Below are 14,432 nucleotides of genomic sequence, written 5' to 3' on the forward strand. Positions count from 1 at the left end.
GTTCTCTGCTACGCTGGCTTGACATGAAATACCAATTAAAACCCTCTTACAACAATTAAGGCATTTGTATAATTCAATGAATTCCATTACCAAATGCTTTTAGCCTTCATTTGTTTCCAAAGGACTTTATTTAAGCTACATACTGCTTTGTTACAAAGTCAATCCTTGGTAAGGAAAAATCAATATTTTAAATTTTAAGTTCCTTAAGGCAACAAATCCTCTAAGAACCTCTTACTGACACTGTATTGTTCCAGTCAAGCCACCCACACTCTTTTCAAACATCTTTTCCTTGCCCAAGTTCTGTGTGTTCAGAGTTAGTTAATCAGCAATGGATGCCAACACCTTACTAGGTGGTCAAATGCTGACCACTGATGGTAGTAAGCTGGAGACGTCAGATGAAGTAGAGCCAGATGTGGTGGTGCACACCTTTAATCCCAGTACCTGGGAGGTGGAGGTAGAAAGATGAGGAGCTCAAGTCCAGTCTGAGTTATACAGTGAGTTCAAAGCCAGCCTGGGTTACTAGAGACCTTGTCTTAAAAAAAACAAAACAAAACAAAAAATCAACTTAGAGACAAGAAAGCTAAGAATAAAATCTTGAATGTAATCAGGCATCATTAAAATTCATAAAGTAGAATTATAATATTGTACAGGAGCAGTACAGGTAAAAATACTCCACCATACTTTTAAGAAATAATTTATTTTGTTTTGTAATAAAATACATGGAGTTTTATTTTAAATGAAAAAAATTTCACTTGTAATGGTGCCAGGGACTGAGGAGACACACCCCTATTCTTGCAAACACACACAAGTATTAAGTTCCCTGTGACATCATAAAATAAAAATGTGCACAACTTCGAGACATCCTCCTACCTAGAAAGAAGAGCAGGAAAGGACCTAGGAACTCTGAGATGACAGACTTAGGAAGCAATGGCAGACACTAGAAATCGCTACAGATCCCCCAAACAAGCCTCCCTCACCAGTGACGTGTTGGTATCGAGTTCGTCCGAGCATCGAATGCATGGCATGTCCCATTTCATGGAAGAGATTTTCCATCATCCCAGGAGTTAGTAAGGTGGGGGCGTTCCTGGAGGGGTGGGGAAGATTCAGCATAAGAACAACGACGGGGAGCTGATAGCTTCCATCCTCCTTTAGCCTGCCCCCTCGGATGGTGAAGTGGCAATCCTTTGAGGAGGAAATAAATGGAAGCATGGGTGTTAGACACTCTAAAGAACAAGTTAGATATAAAACTCTATAGAAATGTGTAAGTTCAGACTTAGAACTTACTCAATTTTTATCCTGTATATTTACTTCATTTTTTCCTAAAACTTTAATTTTTAAACCACTAAAATGTATTAATGAATTCATTCAGCTACTCCAAAACCATGCATTGACCTGACATGTCCAATGCTGGGAACAAAGGCAGTGAAGAACTGAGACCCACACTCTAAGTGTCAACAGTGAGTGGGAAGAGGCACTAATGTCCCTGCTATGTGTCAGGCAACCAACAGAAAGTCTTTCAGTCTGCTAGCCTTATTCCTGGGTAGCCAAAGCCTGAACTATCTAAGCAGAGTCTGGAGCAAACAGACTGTCACTCCTTCACAATGACATGAGGAAAGACAACTGAAACTAAGCCTTGAAAATGTCAAGTGCTTCATTCAAACACACTAGCTGTATGTGCTGCCTCTTGGGTTTGAATCCAGCTGATTGTCAGAGGCCAGGGCTGGGAATTCTCCAACTGCCATCCACTAAGGAAAGAGGGAAAAGCTGGGACCCTGAGCCTGCTGACTTGCCCTCTGGTCCTCTTTTTGATTCCTGCTAGCCAAATCACCAATGAAAGCCTGATCTGCAGAATGCAGAATGCTACCTGTCAAATCCCAGACTAAGCCCATTTCCTGGGCTCACTTCTGTTCAAACACTTTGGAAACTGTGGATCACTATCAAATGACAGGCACCATTTTTTTTTCCCTGTTATAACTGGTAACCTGAAGTCTTGGCATTTCCCAATGAGTTGCATGAAAATGCTTAAGGTGACCTGTGTGCAAATCTAGCGTGCAGCAAAAGGAAAGAAGCAAGCTGCTTATTTCCCACGCCACGAACCAACTGGCAGCACAACAGCTTGTATGGGCCCAGCCACTTGGGGAAGGAAAAGATTTATTTGGCTTACACTTCCAGGTCACAGTTTGTCACTGAAGGAAGTCAGGACAGGAACTGAAACTGAAAAACCATGGAGTAACAGTGCTTGCTAGCTTACTCTCTCATGCTTTCGTGTAGAGCCCAAGACCACCTGGCTAGCAATGGTACCAACCACAGTGGGTTGAGCCCTCCTATTTCAATTAGCAATCAAGACAATCCCTCACAGACATGTCCACAGATAAACCTAGTAAAGACAACACTCAACTGAGACTCTTCTAGGCTGTGTCAAGATGACAGTTAGTGCTAAGTAGGACAACTGTCTGTCATGGGGCTGGGGCTCGAGACAGAATGTTTAGGGTGAAGACCTAAGAACGTCTATCGGTGTCCTGGGCAAGTGTATAACCTCACTGCTTTAGTTTTCTTGTTGTATTAAAGCCTAGTTCAAAAGGCTGGAGTGAACATTAAAAGGTGTGAATACATAAAGGGCTTACGTGCTGGTTTCCCAAAATAAGAGCTTGTAAAATGTCACCAATCATTATTATTAGTTTAATATCACATTCCAGATTCAAGTAGTAGATATGGGTCCATGCAGTTCTTCTCATGACCTTTATTACTTTCAAATTCTATCGTATTCTCACATTCACATACTTAGTAGATCTTGGTGCCTTTAGATATTATGGAACCATAAAAATGACATGTAACATTCACATTCATACTGATAAACTGCTGGTCACTTCCAGACAAGGCAGCTTGTACAAGACGGCTTACCTGATGTGGCTTGTTTGCTCGCTGGAAAAAATCACAGTAAATGTACCCCAGCAACCCTTCAGATTCATGAACAACAGCCTAGAATACAAGTTCAGATTCAGTGGTCAATGACACCTCATCAAAATCCCCAAAACAGGATACAAGACCCTGTACAGTAAATACTCATAGCCATAGCCATGAGCATTTTAATTACATTTACATCCCAAGTTTCTCAAGCTATTCACCTATTTCTGCCCACCTCTGGACCACTTGACTTGAGAATCCTGTATTCGGGAGAAGACATCCTCCTTGGGGTCTTATGTCCTACCTGCCCTTCCTCTACATTAACTGAGCAACCACAGCTCGTCACAGAAGGCTTTTTTCAAAACAACCCAAAAGATCTGGGAAGAAAGGCTGGCTTGACCACTTAAGTGGCAAAATCATTTTCCTTCCCTATCTTATGCAATTGATGCATGCCCTCGAATCCAGAACTGACAAACACAACTCTGTTCCCTATGCAGTCATTCAGCTCTATCTGGCCTGTTTTTCTGAACTTGGGGATTCCGTGAGAGTGAGATCCAATTTGCTGTTCTAAATTTTCCAGCGAGTGTATTCACTCACCCACTCATTTGGCAAGCACCTAGAGAGTGTCTCCTGGGTGCCCAAAGTGATTCAAGACACCCAGGATATGGCAATGAACACCATGCTCCTGGCTGCCACCAGCATCTGTCCTCTAGCCTGTTAACTGGCTTTTCTTTTTACTACATCCTGACTTTTCCCTAACCTGTACCATCGAGGAAGTTAGTAATATGACGAGATTTTTTGTGGGTAACACAGAGATGGAGTGTTCTCCTAGCTTGAACTGCTTCATACCTATTCCATGCTCAAAGCATGGCATAGGGGCAGCAAGGCAGCTGACATGACTGGGCACACAGTGAAGTACGCACAGCCAGCATGCAAGCAAGAGATAAATGGCATTGTCCCATGAAACCTAAGGGGCACGTAAGTATGGGGCCAAGAAAGCCACAAACCTTTGGAGGAAAAATTTTAATATTCACACACTAAGTAGAGTGGGTCTTAATAGAAGAAAGGCGAACTCCAGGCTTGAGGTTGTCATCAAAGTCAAATAAATCAGACACTGGGTAAAATTAATGTCTGACGCAAAGACCACTGCAAACACAGGAAAGAGACTGACGAGAAGGGGAGCGATGCATGTGGGAACTACAAAGGGACAGGGCATTGACATTATATACTGAGGAGTAACAGACTTTTTTACAAGTACAATTCATGACTATACTGAAGCATGTAAGTGAAAATCAGTGTTTTACCAGGTTTCCTAAAAACACTTGTTTTGGAGAACTAACTCTGCTGTTCCACAATCAGGTCCTTTATGCAAGGTCCTAAATCAGAAGTGGTGCTTGAAATTTTTATGCAAGAGAAATGAGCTGAGGCGCCTGTCAGAATACAATTAACTCAAAGGAGAAACTGCTGGGGACTTGCTGACACGGCCAGGGGGCCCTGGGTAGTGCCACACAGCCAGGGGAGGCTTACCAGCTTCCGGACGTCATCACACCACACCTCTCCTTTTGCAGGCTGCTCTGCATATAAGGTGATGCCCAATAGTTTGTTAAATAAGATGTTCAGGCCTTCCATGCAAGCTCCAAGGGAGAAAAATGGGCAATATAAACTGGGCTCAATATTATACCTAGGAGAAGGAAGAGGAGGTCAACAGCGTTTCTTCAATTTACTTTCAGGTAACTGTTCATCTATACTTGGACAAGAGCGGCAAAAAAGGATTCCCAGAAGGAGGAAAGTTGGCAGTCCGTAGTCTCAGGTTCTACATCTAGCCATTCAAACAACTGCAGCAGAAAACATGTGGGTAGGTGGGGAGTAGAGGATATGTCTGCTGTATGGGCTGGTTTTCTTTTTAACTTGTTCGAGTCCCATCCTGGCATGGCTTGGATTCTGGAACCCTGACTAGGGCAATGAGAAAGTGAAGAAAGGACAGACACACATACAGAAAAGCTGGGTCAGACGGTCTGGGCTCTCTGATGGAGAAGCCACAAGCCCTGCCAAAGCTCAGTGTGGTTATTATAGACAGATGAACAGGAAGGCAGGGTTATTGCATACAACTGAACAAGGAGGTGGGTTTTTAGATACAGACAAACAAGGAGGCAGGATTATCGTACACACTTGAACAAGGAGACAGACTTAGCTGATCTCAGTAGGAACAGTCTCTGTATTAGAGCAGTCTTCAGGCCATAAATATCCCATAGAGGAGAAGCTATGGTGGACATTTCTGCACACACTGCTGGCATCCCTTTGAGCCTCATCTGGGGAAGCTTTTGCCACTCTCAGAGGCTAGCCCTTGACATGGCCATGCTCATGTCAAACAACACACATTCACTCAGAATGTCACTCATTTCCTACATGCATGAACTATTTTGTTATTGCTTTTCTTTTCTCCTTATCCCACAAACAACTGAGGATAATAACCACTGAATCAGGTATATAAGAGAGACAGTTAAAGTCTCTGGGAGGCTGTGCTGGGGCCCCATGCAAACAAAAGGCCATTCTACTACTGAATGTGCACATCCACAAGGAGCTATGAAGCCACCCCCACCCCCCTCCCAGCTCCCGTGTCACCAAGGGACCATCATATTTCTATCATTTGAGGGCTATCCAACTCTCTTTTCTCCAAAAGGATGAGAATCTTCTGTTTCTAGCATCATTAGTACTATAGTAATCAGGGTAGATGTATTTCCTCTATTAACTGTATTTATTATTAGAGTGTGTGATATATGTATGTTTGTAAGGTAGGGAGAAAAGGAGGGAGGAAGAGAGAGAGAGAGAGAGAGAGAGAGAGAGAGAGAGAGAGAGAGAGAGAGAGAAACACAAGAGAGAGCATGCAAGAGAGTGCCACAGCATGCCAGTAGAGGTCAGAGGACAACTTTTAGGAGTTGGTTCTTTCCTTCCACCTTGGGCTCTAGGGATTGAACTCCTGTCAGGCTTGCACAGCAAGCTCCTTTATCTACTGAGCCACCCAACTGGCCCACCACTCCTTAATCTCGACCTCTTTTACGTTTAAGCTTTCATTGACCTCATTAAGCATTCAGCCTCAATGACCCAACAACACACACATTCTTTAATACATACTTATATACAAAATGTGAACAGTGCCAATCATAAGGACTTCACTTTATAAAATATGCCATTTAAAAAGGATAAGTTGTATACACAAATATTTAAAAACTGAATAAAATTTAAAGCATGCTAAGTCATTTTAAAGTTCTCATCTGGTAAAGTATGTGTTTGTGGAAAAAAATACCTGAGACATAATCAGATTTTAATGTATATATTCTGTGTCTATATACATCTTATAAGCAGCATAACTAATAAGCAAGGTTACTTTCATCCCTGAATAATATCTTCTACGCTCTGTGTATTCCAACATAACCAAGCAGATGCAAATACAGCATTCAAATGTTTATTTCTTTTTTTTTAAAAAAGAATTTATTTATTTTATTTTATGTGCATTAGTGTGTGTATGTCTGTGCGAGGGTGTCGGGTGCCCTGGAACTGGAGTTACAGACAGTTGTGAACTGCCATGTGGGTGCTGGGAATTGAACCTGGGTCATCTGGAAGAACATTCAGTGCTCTTAACATCTGAGCCATCTCTCCAGCCCCAAATGTTTATTTCTGAGCCATTACATTAGGCCAAAATTTATAGCCACAGCCAAAAATAATGGCTCTAGGAAAAAATGTAGATGTTCATTATGTTTCTATTTTCTCACTCTAACTATATATTTTATATAAAATATAAACATATGTATATATCTAACTATATATAATTTTATATAAAATATAGAAAATAAAAATTATTACTACATGGAATATCTGGATACATGAGTAAATTTAAATTGCATCAAAGAGATTTGGTAATGAAATTCAAATGTACAACATGATTTCTGATCATCTTCCATGGAAGCAGAATCTGGGTGTTCAAAGTGATACTGGAGTTGAGTTCTCAATCAAGGCTGCTGTCCACACAGTAGGAGCAGGAAGGAAGAACTACAAGGGTATATCCTGAATCTGGAGCAGCAAGCTCTGAGCTGGTGCTCAATAGACAGTGGGAACAGATGATGGACAAGCAGTGCACAGCGTGAGAAGGGGATCTGCTTGCAGAGTACAGGGAGAACTAGGGAGGGATTCCCATTCAGGAATGGAGGAAGAAGGGACCCTAGCCTGAAGCAGCAGTGTAACTAAAATACAATGGCACAAAACTGGCAGGTAACTTCCACAAAGTATGTGCCTAAACATGGCATATCCACAATGCAGGGAAAGAAACAGAAAAAGGTGTGAAGACACCATGGAGCAAGGAGGTGGGTGTGGAAAGCAGAGGCCTGAGAGAATGCTGGCAAGTAGGCATGCATTCTGCAGGCTGTGCTCTGTGAACTTCTGGCACTCTATCAGTAGAGTAACTTGGGAACTCAGCTTTACTGCGAAGTATCTATAAACCATATGCATGTGCTATTATTACACCACACCAAAAAACAAAAGAAGTTGTTTGTAAGTTGAGATGTGGAATGACTCATCCCTAACAGGCTTGAGGGTCAGCTGGCCCAAACCAATAATAAGATACTTTCTGAGAGCCAACCTGGGTCTGCCTAAGGGTCTTAGCAACAGCAGCTGAAACATGATCTGGAGATAACCTGGACCAATGAGAGGCAGCCATGTCACACCAGCAGATGTATATTCATCAGATCTTCCCCTGGGGTGGGTGGAGGTTATATAAGGCTTGCCTCTTCCTAAATAAACTGAGCTTGTTGCTTCAACATTCTCCCAGAGTCTGTGTCGTTGACTCTGTGCCTACTTGGCCCCACCTCCCACAAAGGGAACAACAGCACAGGACACTCCCACATTGAGATAAAGATGAATACATGTAAACAGAAGTTGTAACACTTCACATTCATGTTTCAGGAACTGCCTGCGATGAGTTACGATGGGGCTCCTGGCTAAGGCACTGATGTTTCCTAAAATGGTGCATGTTGGACAACATGAAGAACAGGTTATATGAGAGGCAGGGAGAGTAGAGAGGGCTCCTCCAGTGCTTCAAGTAATGAGGGGCTGAAGTGCTAGGTGACATCAGGGATGAAAAAGACATGTTAGTCTTTTCTCCTTTGACATGCAGAGGAGGCGGGACTGTATGAGTGAGGCAGTGGGGAAGAAATGAGAACCAGACTGTCTAGGATACATACAACCATGCAAAGAGGAAAAGGTGAGTTTGCCTTGGATGCTGGAGAAGACAGCCTGTGGGAGGAGGACAGAACCGCACAATTTGAAGACACAACTTTGAAGCAGCCATAAAACCGTAGACTTTCAGGACCAACAAGGAGGTGTTGCTGCAGCTGTGAGAGAAGGCCCTGCAGAGGACACAGCCAGGTGATCACCATCTGATCAAGGGCAGATCCCAGGACTTGCAGAGGAAGGGGTGAAAGGAGGCAGCACAGATAGAGCTACCACTGCTTAGAGAGGAACACTGTGAGACCAGGAGAATACATGGGGAACAAGAAGGAAGGGAAGTGCCAGGCTTCTGGTCAAACTCTTGAGAAGCCTAAAGGTCACCACCATATTTACCAGCAAGAGCTGAACAAATCAAGCAGCAGCAGGGTCCAGCAGCATCCAGGATATACAGCAAACCACTTCCCCCAAAACTAGAGAGATGGGTAGAGAGCCACAACTCCTTAGTCTTGAATAGTAACCCACATTTGCATGAGTTTACTTCTAGAAACCCTACAGTTCCCAAAGCTAAGATAGAGGGAAAATGCTTCCTGCCAGTAATGGGAGAAAAAAAAGAACCATTCTGAAATATTGCCAGAACATTCTGCTCTTACTGTGGCCTGCCCTCAAAAGAAACTACTTAACCAAAACCCAAGTGAACAGCAGGGAGCTGAGGAGTCACAGTGATGTAGAAATACCCAAACCAAGCACTGTTCAGCCTCCAGACTCATCCCAGAGGCTGAGTGACATTGTGGAGGTCACCCAAGGACACAAGCCACTCACGGACTTCCAAGCTCAGATGCTGTTTCTCAATGTCCTCACCAGGGGCTCAAAGCAAGAGTGCCCAATCTTGAGCTGGAACCTGCTAAAATGTTAGCTGAATAGCATTTTTCTCTTTATAGGTTAAGTGGGTTTGCTGTAGTAAAGAGAAAGTGTCCTGATCCATTTGCAGTATGAGGTGTGCTTGGAGCTCATCAGTCATGAGGTAGGCATGCCTTAGCTGGTGGCTGCTGCCACTTGTCTCAGATGTCTCAGAGCAGGAGTCACAGGCAGCCTGCTATGTGACCAAGCCCCCATCAGAAAAGGGGCAGTCTTAAACCCTAAATTACTCATCAGATATAGCATTTTGTCCTAAATGAGTAAAATGGGTAATCTGGGGAAGGAGACAAGTCCTGGCTTACAGAAGGAGAAGCCAGAGATTTCCTGTATGGGGGACAACTTTAAAAGACACTATCACACCAGCTCTTTCCACCTTTTCTCTATGCTAGTTCCCTTTCTGCAGAATGGAATATTAAAAACTGCCTCGTTTCCACTAGTCTTTCCAATTCGTTATTATTTATTCATAGCAGTGGAAGAAGAACTTGTCTCAGATACAGCAGGGATGTAGACGTGAACAGACAGGGCGTGAAACAGTTACGCTGAACATCTTAAGGTCTCTAGAAGAAAAAGTAGAGACTGTCACAAGAACAGATGGGTAATGTATACAGAAAAAAGAAACTTCAGAATCAAAAGAATATGGCAGAATCTAAACACATTGTGACTGACGTGAAAGAGCTCACAGACTTAGAACCATGGAGAAAGAATCAGAGCTAGAAGTAACGTCGATAGATGCGTTTCAAAACTGAAATGCCAGGGCCTGGGGCTGTATTCTGGAAGCAGAGGCAGAGGAGTACAAGTTGTGGGAGGCAAGCCTGGACCATACAGTGAGACTCTGACTTAGGGGGAAAACAAAACAGAAATACAGAGAGAGAGAAAAGAATGAAAAGTAGATAAGACTATCCAAGATTTACAGGATAACTACAAAGTGGTGAAGTATTAATAATGAGAACATTAGAAGAAAAAGTGGGGGCTGGAGAGATGGCTCAGAGGTTAAGAGCACTGACTGTTCTTCCAGAGGACCCGGGTTCAATTCCCAGCACCCACATGGCAGCTCAAAACTGTCTGTAACTCCCATTCCAGGGGATAACACTCAGGGCAAAACACTAACGAAAAAAATTAATTAAAAAAAAAAGAAGACAGTGAAAGAAGAAAAGGTTTGTCACAATGACTGACAAGTTTCCAAATGAAAACAAACGCTAGCTGGTGGTATGTGTGCTCCTCCCCTCCTCCCCCCCCCCCCAAGGCCAGGACAAGAGGACCTAAGTTCCAGGGCAGCATGGACTACACAGTGAGGTGTCCCCAAAACAAGAAAAAACCTAAACAAAGTAGCAAACAAAAAAACTACCAGACACCAAAGCAGAGAAACAGAAAGAACAGGGAACATCAATGGGTAGACCTATTTCCTACCAAATTGAATACTGTAGCATATTTAACTGTAGAAAATCAAAGGCAAACCTTTCTTTTAAAAACAGAGGGGGAAATCACCTTTCCTACTGAGAAACAAGGATAGGAATTACAATGAACTACTCAGCAACCACGTAGTTAGAAAATGAGGATAGAAATACTAAAAATGTCAACAGGAAAAAAAACCCACTAACCAAGAATTCTACATTGAATAAAGTTATCCTTCAAAACTGGAGAAACAAAGGATTCTTCAGACAAACAAAAAATATGGACATTTTTCTCCTGTAGGTCTGCCACATAACAACAGCTCACCCTGAGAACATCAAAGCCTAGCTGAGAGATGGGCAGGGCTACATGAGATCAGAGAGAACACACCTCCAGCAGACTCCTGGTGGGGAGAAGTTTGCCAGGAAAGAAAGGGAAAGGACCACAAGCTCTCCAGGACAGAAAGAGAGAGAGAGGACCACAAGCTCTCCAGGACAGAAACGGGAGAGGACCACAAGCTCTACAGGACAGAAATGGGAGAGGACCACAAGCTCCCCAGGACCTGAGGGAAGGACTTAAGATGAGGGATGGCACAGAAGGTGCACAGGCAAACAGGCAGAAATTGACCAAAAGGAAGACACTGGTTATGATCAAGTCAGAACCACTGGAGAAAATGGTCCTGCGGTGGTCTGGCATTACCGCACCCCATCATGGTACCTTGAATCTAGGGGGCACTTTCTCTTATTCCTCACCTAATCCCATGACACAAATGAGACAAGAATTACACCCAAGGAAACAAAGGCCCAAAGAAACTGGTGACAACAGAAAGAAGAGCCCTATCCTAGTCACTGTTCTATTGCTGGGAAGAGACATCATGGCCAAGGCAACTTACAGAAGAAAGCATTCAAATGTGGGCTTGCTTACAGTTTTGAGGGTTAGTCCATGATCACCATGCTGGGGAGCACAGCAGCAGGCAGGCAGGCATGGAGTGTGGGCAGCAGCTGAGAGCTTATATCTGATCTGCAGAGAGTGAGCCTGGGCCTAGACTGGGTTTTTGAAGTTTCAAAGCCCACCCCCCCAGTGACACCTCCTCCAACAAGGCCACACCTCCTGATCCTTCCTAAACAATTCCACCAACTATGGACAAACCTTTCAAATATAAGAGATTATGGGGGCCATTCTCATTCAAACTACCACAAGCCCTAAGCTTGAAATTAGAACACAGGTTCCTTCTGATTCTGTACTTTGGGCTTCTGGGGTCTTGACATTCACACCAGGAAAATGAGAAACACTCCCCAGACTCTTTATAGAGTTTGCTTTCATTGTGGCAAGGTTAGCCACTGGGCAAAGAATCTGTTCTTGCCTTTGACTGCTGACAAACAACAACAACAACAAAAGTTAGCCAGAATGGGACACCTACAGAAACCTTGCTTTGCAGATGCTGAGTGGGATGGGGGTGTTCAATTTGCAACAAACCAACATAGTTCAAAAGTGTAAATATAATTTCACCTTTATTAGGAACAACAGAATTTGAGGTTGGTGTGGCTCAGCTGGTACAGTCTACATCCAGCATGCCCAAGCACATGGGTGGAATCCCAGCACCACAACAAAACCAACAGAATTTAGCAGCACATCAAAGTCCCCTCAGGGACACTCTGACTAAAAGGAGCATAGAAGAGACATTCAACCAAAAAGTTCTTCATGCCGGGCGGTGGTGGCGCACGCCTTTAATCCCAGCACTTGGGAGGCAGAGCCAGGCGGATCTCTGTGAGTTCGAGGCCAGCCTGGGCTACCAAGTGAGTCCCAGGAAAGGCGCAAAGCTACACAGAGAAACCCTGTCTCAAAAAAAAAAAAAAAAGTTCTTCATTATAATTTGAGTATTTTTTTTTAAGATTTATTTATTTATTATGTATACAGTGTTCTGCCTGCATGCCAGAAGAGGGCACCAGATTGCACTATAGATGGTTGTGAGCCACCATATAGTTGCTGGGAATTGAGCTCAGGACCTCTGGAAGAGCAGCCAGCGCTCTTAACCTTTGAGCCATCTCTCCGGCCCCTAATCTGAGTATTTAAAAAAAAAAAATGAATCAAGGGAAGGGAGAGGAAGCAGAAGGAGAAGGGAGGGAAGAGTGAAAGGAAAATACAGAGCACTTGAATATTTCAAAAATCTTGGCATTGAATTTACTGAGAGTGTGGTCCATGAGCCTGGGCTGACCTCAGCTAAGCAAAGACTTGTGTGTTGCTGCTTTCACGCAATGAAGAGCAAGGGTGACACACAACAGGCCTACGCAGCACAGACTCATGGAGGCTCTCTTCAGAACCACCAAGGTGGCCCGAGAGGATACGAGTGCTAGGAAATGCACACTTGAAAAGAACGGCTTACAACACAGCACTGTCCCGGGAATGATAGTTAACTTTATCATGAGAGTGCAACAGGGTGATGTGACATCAAGAGTGGCTAAGCATGGGGACAATTACAGTTGATGATGGGTTTTGAGCTCTGCAGCCAGAAACGCCACACCAAGAGCTGCCATTTTCTCTAGTTAACTACAGAAGGATCAGTGGAGAAACTGTCATGCCAGGACTGCTTGCTTCTCAGTTAACATGTAACACTGAAAATGGACACGACTGGCCCCTCCCTCTGCTGTGTAAGGGCCACCAGGGCCATCTAGGCCCACTCTGACTTCTGAAGCCACCACTGGGGCCTAGCTTCTGCTAGTCGGGTGCAGTTTCCCTCCACAGGAATGAACAGCAGACAAAGTTGAATTCTATCCCCATCCTGGAGCAGCAGGAAGGCAACCAGCAGGGCTGACTGTAGGGACAAAGCGCATTGCCAGCAAAGGAGACGACACAGGTGGCAGACTCCAGCAGACAGCAAGGAGACGCTGCTTGTGACTCTCTCCTACCCCGCTTCAGAGGACAGTGGCAAAGACAATGAGCTGCCTGGGGCCAGAAAGCAAAGAAGGGACAGCCAGAGAAGACAACAGGCAGGAAGCATTCCCCAAGAGCCGTGGGACAAAATGATAAAAGGTGTTAGCCAGGATGGCACTTGCATAGGAACTTTTCCAAGTCCCTAAGAATAGTCCAATCCATTCTTAGACCACTACTGGGTGATGGAAGCTCCCGGTGCACAACCTAAGCAAACAGAGTGTATGTGTAGTGGGGGGGGGGGGAAGGGGGGCACAGCACGGGACACACTAGAACATGCAGGCCTTGCCTGGACCATAATTCCAATAAACAGGCAAAATTCCAATAAACGGGCAAAAGAGCACACCTGGTGCTGTCTCCATATTGATCCTAAATGTCACCAAGAGCCCACGTGTTGAAGGCTTGGACTCCTAGACCACGGTGCTATCCAGAAATAGTAGAATCTGTAAGAAGAGGGGCCCAATGGAAGCTAGGTCACTGGAGGTATGCCACTGAACAGAGTATCAGGACCCTACCATCCTGACTATCTGCTTCCCAACTGCTATGAAGTGAGCGGCTCTTCTACTGTGTGCCCCCATCATGATGCACTGCCCAGCTACAGACCCCAAATCAAGGAGACCCATGGACCACACACGGGAGCCTCCAAAACAGAGCAAAACCAAACCTTTCCTCCTGAGAAGCCAACTGTCTTGTTAAAACAACAGAAAGCTGAATACACACACCATCAGGAAACACTACCGTGGACTAGGTATAGATAGCAAATTCACATTAGGTACTGATGTTCCATAAGATGTCCACATTCTTCAGAGATAGAAGCACATGAGCATATAAACAGAATCTAAGACTGACCTGAAGGTTTATAGGTAATGCAGTGAGACAAGGAAGGAAGGACAAAAAAGCAAAACAGAAATCAAAAGGGGGCAGAATAAACAAGGCCAGCACAACTTGAGAAGTTCACTGAACCCCAGAGGGGAACATCGGGCTGCTACTTACATGATTCTTCTTCTGTTTGTTTAGAAACTTTTCACAATTTCATAACAAAGGTTCATTTTTAAAAAATTTTAAACTACAAAGGT

At 44.0% G+C, this 14,432-nt stretch overlaps 1 protein-coding gene across 1 annotated transcript in view; it reads right to left on the reverse strand.

Moving 5' to 3' along the window:
* The window catches only part of Mipep (mitochondrial intermediate peptidase), a 134,670-nt gene that overhangs the window by 82,219 nt on the left and 38,019 nt on the right, over positions 1-14,432 (reverse strand). Inside the window, exons 11-13 of the mRNA XM_059273530.1 lie at positions 4,432-4,585; positions 2,902-2,979; positions 978-1,182 (exon numbers count right to left, since the gene is read on the reverse strand). Coding sequence (XP_059129513.1) covers positions 978-1,182; positions 2,902-2,979; positions 4,432-4,585 — 437 coding nt within the window. The remainder of the gene's footprint in view (positions 1-977; positions 1,183-2,901; positions 2,980-4,431; positions 4,586-14,432) is intronic.

Source organism: Peromyscus eremicus, chromosome 9 (assembly GCF_949786415.1).
Source record: "Peromyscus eremicus chromosome 9, PerEre_H2_v1, whole genome shotgun sequence".
NCBI lineage: Eukaryota > Metazoa > Chordata > Mammalia > Rodentia > Cricetidae > Peromyscus > Peromyscus eremicus.